Source organism: Camelina sativa, chromosome 18 (assembly GCF_000633955.1).
Source record: "Camelina sativa cultivar DH55 chromosome 18, Cs, whole genome shotgun sequence".
Lineage (NCBI taxonomy): Eukaryota > Viridiplantae > Streptophyta > Magnoliopsida > Brassicales > Brassicaceae > Camelina > Camelina sativa.
The window spans coordinates 15,197,871-15,210,185 of record NC_025702.1 but is presented as its reverse complement, the minus strand read 5'-3'; the positions used below and the strand labels follow the sequence as shown (position 1 = coordinate 15,210,185).

Here is a 12,315-nt window from a genome sequence, read left to right as displayed (position 1 = left end):
TTATACGAAACAAAAAGTCAAAATTTTCACGGCGCTGTTAAATATTCCGAGACGGTGTTTGTTTCCATCGTAAAAGATTTATGAATCGTCCACCGCCACAAAACAGCCTTTCCCTCCGGCGAACGTCGAGACGAAAGTGACCGTAACGTCACCGTTTTTAGACTAGTCTCCGGCGGAGAAAATGGAATCTTCCGTCGCTACGTTTCCTAACCGACGCAAGCATCTGCCGAATCGGACTTATCGCTCTTTGATTCATCATCTCTGCTCCAGTTTCGATCGGGAGCCTCGGGTTTCTCTTGCCACACCGGCCGTTCTTCAGGAGCTGGTATTAAGAACAGGTGAGTGTTTGATTTTTCTTAGGAATGGTTACTTCATCTTCTAGTAGTCAAAAATTCTTAAGTTCTTCAATTGCTTGATTTCGCCAGAAACTATCAATATAAATCTCAGTGTAGTGTAGTTTGAATAGTATGATCCTATATTCTGATGCTATTTTTGTGTTTTTATTTACTAAGAAACTGCTCAAGCGTCTCCTGGAGAAACTTGTGAACCGCCGGAGAATTCATCAGTGGTGGAACCAAGATCTAATGTGGAAACAATTTCACAGGGAGAACATTTGTTGCTTGGAGATGTTTTTGATGGAATTGACTTGCAAGATGCAACTGTTGGTAGTAGACACAAAGATTTTTTCGATGACTTTGAGCTTATGATAAATGTAAGCCAAGACTTTGTTCCAGAAAGTTGTGTGAATCTCTTTGAGGCATTGGATGTGAATGACTATAATGGTGATGGTATAGTTGCGTCACTTGATGATATCTCGAAACAACCACTTGATATTGTTGAAAATGTGGTGGAGAAGCCTGATATTGCCACTGAAGTTCAAGTAGATCCAGTTGAAAGTGATAAAAAGGCAGAGGAGGTTCCTAAACCAGCTGAAGTTATAAGTTCTGGAGTTTTGGAAGCTTGTAATGGAAAATTTCAAAGAGAGATGGGATTGGAGAAACCTGTTGATGACAGTACTCAGGTTTTGGTAGATTCCGTGCCTCGTTTAGTTGAAGATGATGATGTAGAAGAAGGAGAGATATCTGGGGATGAGAATGATGATATGCTTGTAGGAGATGATGAACCAGTCGAAAGGCATGAAGAGTCTCATGTCTCACAAGAAGGGATTGGTAACAGCCATCTCACAAGTTATGAGAGTTTTGGAAAAAAGCTTGGTGTTGAGGTAACGAATGTAGATAATCGAAAGGTATGCAAATATAAAAGAACGGAGTGTTATGTTGCTTAGGTGTTTATAAAATCTGATTTGTATTTAACTTCTTATCTGCAGATCAACCCTGGAACCTCCATTAAAAAAAGGTCTGCGCCTTCTAAAGACGCAAAAGCTAGAAAGAGGGTAATGTAGTCTATGCTTTTCTTTGACATTTCATGGGCATATCTTGCAATCAGGTTTTTTTTTTTTGTGTGGATTAAGATGTTTATTTATTGATAAGCTATTTTATGCAGGCAAAAGATAGGAAGAAAAGAGCTCAAGAGCGTATAGCCCTTGGCGTGAAAAAGCTGAAACTTAAAACCGTAGCTCCAAAACCCAAGCCTATAAAATATTGTCGACACTATATCAAGGGACGGTGCCATGAGGTATGCACAATGGTTTTGGTTTCTGCATCTCTTTGGAATCTAAAATATTGTTTGTGTGTCGCTGATGGCAATTGTTTTTCTTCTTTTGCAGGGAGATAAATGCAAATTTTCACATGATATAATCCCGGAAACCAAATCTTCGGTAAGATTACTGTTTTCAAGACATGTGCTTATCTTTTGAACTGTATACAGCAGCAATCATTTAGACAAAAAAGTGGAATCTCATACGTCACGTCTTCTTGTTGTTTCAGCCTTGCTGCTACTTTGCAACCCAGTCATGCATGAAAGGAGATGATTGTCCGTACGATCATGATCTCTCCAAATACCCTTGCAATAATATTATTACCAAAGGTTTCTGCCACAGGGGTGATAGTTGTTTATTTTCGCACAAGGTATAAACTAATCTCGATCTTCTCATGATGCTTCTTTTGAGTCTGATTATCTATTGATCGTTTGATCCTTATTTACGAATCTTCGCTTTACAGGGTACTCCACAATCTGCTTCAGACACATCGAATGTCAATATAACAGCGTCATCAACTAACATCACTGCAGCGTCTTTCTCGCCTCAGAAAACAAATAAACAATCTGTAAGAGAAGCCATAGCCAGAATACCGGCGATCCAAGCAAGAGTTTCAAGCTCTGTTGCGTTTTTGAAGCCTTTGGGTCAATCTAACCAACGAAACTCATCTGATGCATCATCTTCTAAGATCAACGAACATCCAAAACCTCCACAGGTTCCTCCTTTGAGAAAACCATCCGTTGCTCCAAAGGGTATGAGTTTTCTTTCTTCAGACAGTACGGTGAAACCATCTCCTGCGTCCAAGCCAAACACAGACAACTCTGATAATCAGACGTTGAAGCAGTCACAACAGGGAAGCTTTCTTCCTGTGGTGCCTCAAAAAGGATTCAGTTTTTTATCTGTGAATCGAGAGCCTCAAGAACCAGCAAGTAGTAGAAATCTCAAGACAACGCCCAACTCACACATTCAAAGTTCTCTACACTCAGCCATGAAACTCGCTGCAGAATTTGAATCCGCCAAAGTTGAAAGACGCAGCAATGATCCTGTAGAAGCTATAAATAAGGGTGATGGTAAAGTTAACACGTCTGTAACCAGAAACTCAGGGAACGTATCTTCTCAGATTCTTGAGTTCTTGTCGAGCTTCAGTCACGGCAAAAACTGATCTTTTATTTTGGTTTTTGAGATAACAGATATACTTCATGTAGATGTGAAATAGAGCATCAATATATAAAGCTTTGATCTAACAAATATAAATATAAAAAAAGGATTGTTTGACTTTTGGTATATTATTTGGTTAAATGAATCCGTGAATGTGGTTTTGAGAAGTTTGCATGTTGTTTGTTATATCTATTCTCCTGTCATTTAAAAAACTTACAATATAGAAAAGAATACAATCAATGAGAATATATTATAAGAAAAGACAGAAATAAATAAATTACAATATTAGTGGAATAGAATTAGTAGTAGTACGAAAAGACAAGGCAAATTATGATCAGCGACCTGTTATATATAATAAATAACGTATCATCCCTATGAATAATGTTGTACGTTCAAATCGAAATAATCGTAAAACAATCAAGTAGAGGCTTTTAGTATTCAATCTAATATTCTAACTGATTCTAGTTGTCATCAAATTTTAAATAATTTTGATAATTTTAGAAAAATTATTATGATTTAATGTAAAAAAAATTTCAAAATCCACCTAAAATCATGATATTTGGAATTCTATAATTTTAACTAAAGAAATAATTTTAAATCCTCCAGAATTCCTAAAAATTATTAAAATTGAAATCCACAAACTGTTTTAAATAATAATAGATTTTAAGATAGATTTCAATAAATTTCAGTAAAATTTTTAGAATACATAATTAGTTAACATAGAATTTATAAAATTTTACACAAATCACCTAAAATATCAATTTCAATACACCTTTTAGTATAAACTTAAATAAATCTAATCCCAACGTGATATTATTGACCTTGATAATAGGTCAATTTATTAAAATATGAAATAATGATTTGACTACTCTATTTAGGCATTATGAAAGTGAATTTGGTGGCCGGAGATAAGAAGTTGATTTCCAATAATCCAATGGGTAAAATTTGGGCATTATGGATTCTTAATTCTTTTTTATTTTTTTCAATGTAAAAGAGACAAAATATGAGAAAAAAAACATGGCTATAGAACTATGTTTCTTCCTTTTCCTTCCTCCCTTTTATTTGTTTGACCTACTAATGTTAATCCACAGTAATTTCTTTCTAATTTAATTATATCTTCCCTCTCCTTTTATTTGTTTGTCATTCACTAATAATCAAACGTTAACTCCCTATAACTTCTTTGGAATCTAATTATAATATCAAAAGATTGATAGAAATATTATTTTTTTTTTCTTAATAAAGAATTTGCATATTTGACAAGTCCAAAACACAATCTAGACGTTGTTAACAGCAAATACAGACGCTGCATTCAAACCTTTGCCAAATTTCACCAGTTCATATTTTATACCCTCTGAACTGTACATGAAGGAGACAAATCCTTTCCTGAAAGTAGGATTTCTCTCGCAAAGACTCTTCAAAGAGTCATTTCCAGCTTGAGTTGCCACTAGCTTCAAGGATTTGAACCAAGTTATGTAATCATCCCCCTTCTTCTTCTCTTCCTTCATAAACCTCACCTTCTTCGTCCACAGAATCTGGAAGAGAGGATAGAGATTCACAGAGATTCAGTTTCCTCAATTTCAGCAGAGATATCAAAACGACATTTATGGAGATTAATTTCGGAAAATCACATTTATTGACTATTAAGATTAATTTCTAAAAATCAACCAAACTACGATATTTACGCCTCGATCTCAGTTTCCTTTTCAGCGATTTTACAAGATTTCATAACCTTAGCCTAAAAAAAATATAGTCTTTCTCGATAGACTTCACTCAAAACCTAAACCCTCTAAAAAAACAAATGTGAGAGAGGGAGAGTACCATGGCCGTCGGCCTCTCAGGTATTATCATGAGAGCTTTCACCGGAGATCCGACACCTCCTCTTCCGCCACCTCTTCCGGTAATCCTAGCTAGTGCGGCTCTCAACATATCTCTCACTTTTTTGTTTTTGTTTTAGGGTTTTTGTTTTTGTTCTCTCCCTTTTCCTTTCTCCCCTTTTATTTGTTTGTAATCAAAAGCTAACACAACATTAATTTCTTCCCTAACCTAATAACACAACATCAATTTCTTTCTTATCTAATTATATCTTCCCTCCACCTCTTTTTCAAGATCTCTTTCTTGAAGGCTTCCATCTCAGCTAGCGCCTCCTTCATCTCTTCCTTGCTCACGCAACTTTCCTTCAGTTCTTGGATGGATTCATCAAAGTTATCCACCACCTTTCTGATGATCTCTTCACTCTTCCTAGATTCACGAACCTTGTCCATTTGATTGATGAGATACCCAGCTGAGAAGATGAGAATAGTTATCATGGGAGTGGTGTAAACTTCAGAAAATGCAGTACGAGCCTTCTTCACTATGAAGGTTGACCTGTTAACAACAAATACAGACACTGCATCCACACCTTTGCCAAATTTCACCAGTTCATATTTTATACCCTCTGAATTGTACATGAAGGAGACAAAATCTTTTCCTGAAAGTAGGATTTCTCTCGCAAAGACTCTTCAAACAACCATTCACAGCTTGAGTTGCCACTAGCTTCAAGGATTTGAACCAAGTTATGTAATCATCCCCCTTCTTCTTCTCTTCCTTCGTAAACCTCACCTTCTTCGTCCACATAATCTGGAAGAGAGGATAGAGATTCACAGAGATTCAGTTTCCTCAATTTCAGCAGAGATATCAAAACGACATTTATGGAAATTAATTTCGAAAAATCACATTTATTGACTATTAAGATTAATTTCTAAAAATCAACCAAACAACGATATTTACCCCTCGATCTCAGTTTCCTTATCAGCGATTTTACAAGATTTTATAACCTTAGCCTAAAAAAATATAGTCTTTCTCGATAAACTTCACCCAAAACCTAAACTCTAAAAAAAACAAATGTGAGAGAGGGAGAGTACCATGGTCGTCGGCCTTTCAGGTATTATCATTAGATCTTTAGGAGCCCCATTTCCGCCACCTCCTCTTCTGCCACCTCCTCTTCCGCCGATCCTAGGTAGTGCGGCTCTGAACATCTCTTTCATTTTTTTGTTTTTGTTTTAGAGTTATTTGTTTTTGTTCTCTCCCTTTTCCTTTCTCCCCTTATATTTGTTTGTAATCAAAAGCTATTCTAATCTAATTTCTTTCTAATCTAATTATATCTTCCCTCCAACTCTTATTTGTTTGTTTGTCATTCACTAATCAAACGTTAATTTCTTTCTAATCTAATTATAATATCAAAAGATTGATATAAATAACTCATATAAGTAATTCCTTCCACTTGTTGACGTGATTAAAAGTGTTTGCATCTATTTATTTTTACATGTTATTAAGCATGTTCTGAATTTACTTTACATGTTATTAAGCATGTTCTGAATTTACTATTTCTTTAAGACTGTTCACTTCTGACACAAAAAAAATAATAATAATGATACTAGTAAATCACACAGACCAAATCAGGTTGTGTGTGTTTCATGAGTTTTGTGGCATTGTCAATTCTTAAATTGGAGATCTTTTGTGCAAAAAGCCTCTTTTGAATAAACCAAAAGTGAAATCAGACTGTCCTCAAGTTACAAAGAGATATAATACTCTACGGTTAAACTCTTCTTACCGTTCTTTTTGTTTCTGTTTTTTTTTGCTATAAACTACCTCACTCACTTTAGACACAAAAACAACAACCAAGATTTTTAATATGAAGACAGAAACAGTAACAAGAATCTCTAACTTCTAGCACAAGTTAACCAAAAGGAATTCTCACTTTCTTTCCACATGTTGGTTTCTCCTAGCTTGGGTATATGGGTAACCCGTTCTGGTAAACATTCTAGTTATTCATTTGGAAATTTGACATTTACATACAAAGAATATTAGATTGTAATTAAGGATATATATAGACGACATCCTGTACATATATATATGGACAAATTTCTATGAAACAATTTTCTTCTATATATAAATTATCGGCCCTATCATTTGGTCTCTATTCCTAAACTTTATGTAAATAGTGTTCCACTGGATATCTCCATTTGTGTGGTCTCTATATTTTCCGGTTTCTTGATTTGAATGTTCTACGCCGAAATGCAACAATATCACTTGTCAAACGGAAGATTGATTAAATAAATCATACAACAATAGCACTTGTCATATAGTTTTAAAGAAGCAAATATTATGACAAAAAGAAGGTTAAAAAAGAGCTTGATAAATGAAGAAATTAAAAGGACTAAAAAAAAAGTTTGTAATTGTTACTAGCTCGTTTAAACAAAAGTAAAAGATCAACCGTTTTGACAAACACAAGCAAATATATATTATAAGTAAACAAGAAGAATATCAAAATACACCTTGACCCGTCAATAAAACAACAAAATATATGTATATATAGAGAAGAAATAAATGTGGGATGAGAACATTATATATATGTGTAAATCAATCTCTAGTAGTTTACTTTCTTTTAAAGAGAATCTTGATTAATCCGTGATTTATGACCAAACTTGACGGAGATATGAAAAAAGTTCAAACAAAATCCAACAAGTGGTGGTGAGATCAAGCTGCTTGTGTGTTTGATCTCCAGCTTTTGGATCTTTGAATTTAGTTTCTGATTTGTTTCTTTGGAAAACAAGTTGAAAGTGTTGGGAATGAGCTTTTGGTTTTTGTAAGGAGTTCGTAAATGCTTGAAAAAAAGGCTACAGTTTGGAAAGAGTTTCTGATTTTGTAAAACTTGTTCAAATCTCTGTCACGTACAATGTCAAAATCTCTGTCGCAGGATCATATATAAATCAGAAGGTCATACATAATAAGGGTTGGCAGTTTTTTCCCCTGTACTTATAGCATTCTCAGCTTTTCCCCCCAAACTTTTTGACTCTTAATATAACACCATCAAAAACTTTATCCTTTATAAAACTACACAAACTTGTTTTTCGTGTATAAAAATACGCCTCCAATCTAGATTGCATATACGATGTTTAAACAATGTTTAACCATAAAATAGTGTTTCTAAATCGTGATTATGATAACCCGTTTACTAATCAAATAACCCGACAACTCAATGACGTCGTTTAGCTTTGTAGTTATACTTGAACAAAAATCGACAAATCTCTAGTCTAGGACATTTTGAAAATAGGGTTCTTCTATACATAATTGGGGATTTTATGTTTTTCGATCCGAAATCACCAATTTTGATTCCCAGTTAAAGAGAAAAATGTGTATATAAATTTGGAATACATTTTTTTTTATTGACAAGTACTCGTACTCAAAAAAGTCGTTACCTTAACCGCAAGGAGGGGGGTGCCGAAGGCAGGGCTAGTGACTGGAGTGAAGTCGTAACGTTTCAGTTCGCCAGGTTGTCTCTTGCTTGCCCATGGATGAAAGAGTTGGTTTGCGAGAGTGATCCAGATGATCCCGATTTCAGTCCCGATAGTGACGATTCAAGCGATAGTGACGATGCAATCGAGAATGATAGTGAGACTTATGATAGCGGAGTAGATGGGGACGACGATAGAGACGATGCTGGAGATGTTGAGGACAAGAAGAAAAGAAAGAGATCCAAAGATGAAGCTGAAGAAGATATAATGGATAGGTTTGAGTATGAGATGAAGGAAGTTGTAGCAGAATGGTTCGATGAGTTTCAAATTTGTCTGAATACTGTTCCAGATAGCTCAGATGAAGACGAAGATCCGGTAATTACTAGAGATAGAAATATTAGGTTGGGAACAAAAGATAAGTTGGCTATTGGTAGAACTTTTTTCACTGCTTTTGAGTTCAAAGAGACTATTTTGCACTATGCATTGAAGAATAGAGAGAATCTTAGACAAGATAGGTGGGAGAAGGACAAAATAGCCTTTAAATGTGGTCATAAGAAGGGTTGTGGTTGGTATGTCTACTGCTCATATGAAGAGAAGAGGCAAATGTGGTCATAAAGAACTATGTTTTAATGAAAGCACCTCCAGAACCTGATCTACCTGGTAGAAAGAAAGGACAGAAAAAGAAATATGATAGGATCAAAGGTAAACTAGAGTCTCCGAAGAAGAAGAAAAAGAAGGGGGGAACCAGAAATTCGCAAACTAGGTAGGAAAGGAAGAACAATGCATTGTAAGTCATGTGGAGAAGCAGGACACAATGCAACTGGATGTAAAAAAATTCCTAAGGAGAAGAAGAGTAAAAAGACTAAGAAGAATGACACAAAGCAGCTGGATGAAGTATGTTTCTGGTCTGTTTTTGATTCACTTAATCGTATTTTTGTGTCACTTAATAGTCTGTTTTTGGGTCTGCTTTTTAGGTTGGTGGATCTACTAGTGAAGCACAGAAGGAGAAGAAGAGCGAAAAGAAGGATACTCTCACACAAACAACTCAAGCACCTGAAACACTCACTCACACAAAGAAGTAGTCAATGGGAGTTGTAGTTGCAGGTTTTAAGTGTATTTGTTGGTTTTAATTGTAGTTGCAGGTTTTAAGTATGGGAGTTGCAGGTTTTAAGTATGAGAGTTGCATGTTTTAAGTATGGGAGTTGCAGGTTTTAAGTGTAGTTGCAGGTTTTAAACAGTAAGGCATAAAGACATTGGATGTATTTTTTATTTTGGATTTAAATGACATTGCCACCTTCTTACCTTGTTTACCTTGCTCAGATTATTTTATAAGTTGACATCGAAATTGTGTTTTGTAAACACATAGCAACAATTTTTTAAACACATAGTATTTCAGTCACATAGACACCAACAATTCAGTCACATAAACACCACAATTTAAACTAAAACATGAACAAAGCAAGACCTACATCCTTCCTCATAACCAAACAATTGAGATCATTACAACAGAAAAACCATCTCCTGCTCCATCTTTTCATTCATCTTCTTCTTAACCATAACCATCTCCTGCTCCATCGCTTGCTCCATCTTCTTCAACCATTTCCTCTAGAGCTCCATATTATCCGTCACTTGTTTCTTCAAATCATTAACAAACTTTTTGACCATGTTAATTTCATCGACCCATTTTCACCACACCAGCATGAGGTCGGAACACCAGTAGAGAGTTCCTGATGAGAATGGTTTGAATTCGTAGAGGAGGAGCTCATCGCTTTCTGTAAAATTGATTCTCGAGGAATGAACAACGATCCCCAAAATCCCCAAATCTAAAAGTAACAAATGAACAAAACGACATCGTTTAGTTGTCGGGTTATTTGATTAGTAAACGAGTTATCATAATCGCGATTTAGGAACACTATTTTATGGTTAAACATGGTTTAAACATCGTAATTGCAATTTAGATTGGAGGCGTATTTTTATACAGGAAAAACAAGTTTGTGTAGTTTTATAAAGGATAAAGTATTTGATGATGCTATATTAAGAGCCAAAAAGTTTGGGGGGGGGAGGGGGGAAAGCTGAGAATGTTATAAGTGTTCGGGGAAAAAACTGTCAACCCACATAATAAAGTTATCATGTCTTATTTATTTCTAGTTATTAGTTCGTGTAGTTAATGCACGTTGTTTAAGTGGAAATTTTAAAGAGAACACGTTCGTTGTTAAGTGGAAACTGTGGTGTATGTAAGAAAAAGAAAAAAACACACGTTGGTAGTGTTTGAAAGTTAAAACGGATAAAGTTGGGCTTGCTTACACTAATGGGCCTAGAGTATTCTCGTCGAAGCCTTCGTGTATATGTATGCATGTAAGTGGGAAAGCAAAGCAGGAACCCTAAGGTAACAAAACAAAAAAAAAAAAAAAGAAATTCATTTGTACAGATCGTGTCTTCGATTTCATTGTTTGTGCTTACTTTCTTCTTTGTGTGGTATTGGAATCTGCAGAATTACAAAAGAGCGTTCTCAACCATGGTCGATTCCTCCTCTTCCTCGAGAGTCGAACCGAAAAGTTGGGCTCTTTCTGTATCATTTGTTGTTGGATACGTAGGCCATCTTTGCAAAAAAGTAAGGTGTTTTGAATTCATGGCGTGGATTTGATGAAATTCGTGTTTCATATCCCGATGGTGCGCTTAATTAATTACAATCAATTGTTGTTGCTTCAGATGCTTACCACAGAAGATGATCTGTTCTCTCAATCCCTCACTTTTTGTTATGGCGACTCTATGACTAACTGTCATTTGTCTTTCAACAAACAAACAAAAAGTAGTAAATCACACACGGATCAGATCAAGTTGTGCGTGTTCATTAGTCTATTGCAAAAAAACATAAGCAAAAAGAACGGTAAAAACAATTTAACGATTTACTCAAGAGGCTTTTTCAGTTGATGACGTATTCTGAGATGTAATGGCATCTCCATCGCTCATAGGATTTTTGGGTCTCTGACAAACATTAATTATAACAATCTTATAATAAATAAATTATTTGTTTAAGTTTTAACCGCATGGCTCTTCTGGATCTGTTCATTGATAAGATCATACTCTTCATCTCGTGTGTATTTTCGAATCATGTCTTCCTCTTTACCTCTAATCCTCTCCAAGAAACGTTTCGCCTCGTCCGGCTCAGCTCCGGGGATACATAGAACTGGCACGGACACATCTTGTATCGAAAGGCTCACTACTGATTTCATAAATGGATGTCATCTTCTTGCCTTGATCAAACCAATGAGGAACCCAAATTCCTTTGCTCTCTAACTCACTAGCTAAGATCCTAATTCTTGTATTTTTGCTTCGCAACGGAAAGTTTATTTAAGATCTTAGAGAACTTAATGGTGAATTTTAAAGATATGTATAATCGAATTTAATTCATCGAATGAAGAATTTTTAAAATGTGTATTGGCTAAAGGATTTTAGTTAATTTGATGAGATTTTAAAGAATTTCAGTAAACTTTGCTAATAGTAATAATAATATATATTTAAGTATCATTGATTTGACTAGATTTATTGTTAAACTCTCTCAGATTTTATTTTTTATGAGGGAGATTCCTTAATCTCTTAATTACGTTGTAGTGGAATCTTATAGTTGATGATAAGTTCAATTAATTAGACATCTTATTACAAAAAAATTAAGTCTCTTACTTTGCTTAATAATTTGCTAGCATGTCCACAAAAGGTATAATATATATGAGGATATCTGTTAACATCATAACAAGCTTTTAATGTGCTTGAAAAAAAAATACCCACATAAAAAAGCAGTATGAGTTACCCAAAAAGGTAATGAAAACAACATTTTTGGATTTTATCAATTAAACCAAACTCAGATTACTTTGAAGCATATATCATTCTGAAAAAAAAACTCCAGATTTATGCACGGAGACGTGATATAATATATAAATGATCTTAAGCTTTAATTCTGTACGTTGTGAAAAAAAAAATTAATACGAATAATAAGTATGAAGGAAATAGTTGGAAACAGTGACATGAACGATAAATATTAGAACAGAGATCGTCGATGCTCACCAACATTAGTGACAACACTATATAGATATTTAGGATCATGAAGCTTATATATATATATATATATATATAATCTGGCTATTAATATATATATATATTAATATCCTTATGCTATTGGATTTTCTATATTTTAGTCCAATGGTTACTCTTACTAATAATTTCAATTTT

The 12,315-nt window shown here is 34.7% G+C and overlaps 2 protein-coding genes across 3 annotated transcripts; both read left to right on the top strand.

Annotated features, from left to right (window-relative positions):
- LOC104761758 (zinc finger CCCH domain-containing protein 65-like) lies at positions 36-2,960 on the top strand. Of its 2 annotated transcripts, none has more exons than XM_010484875.2 (7): positions 36-338; positions 513-1,222; positions 1,328-1,393; positions 1,504-1,635; positions 1,727-1,777; positions 1,887-2,027; positions 2,121-2,960. In XM_010484875.2, exons 1-7 carry the CDS (start codon positions 182-184, stop codon positions 2,817-2,819), a joined length of 1,956 nt encoding a protein of 651 aa, XP_010483177.1. In that variant the 5' UTR covers positions 36-181; the 3' UTR covers positions 2,820-2,960. The 2 variants fall into 2 exon arrangements, with proteins under 2 accessions (XP_010483177.1, XP_010483176.1); XM_010484874.2 differs by having other exon boundaries at positions 513-1,246.
- On the top strand, positions 8,149-9,170 carry LOC104763535 (prostatic spermine-binding protein-like). The gene is made up of 2 exons (XM_010486892.1): positions 8,149-8,463; positions 9,063-9,170. Exons 1-2 carry the CDS (start codon positions 8,149-8,151, stop codon positions 9,168-9,170), a joined length of 423 nt encoding a protein of 140 aa, XP_010485194.1.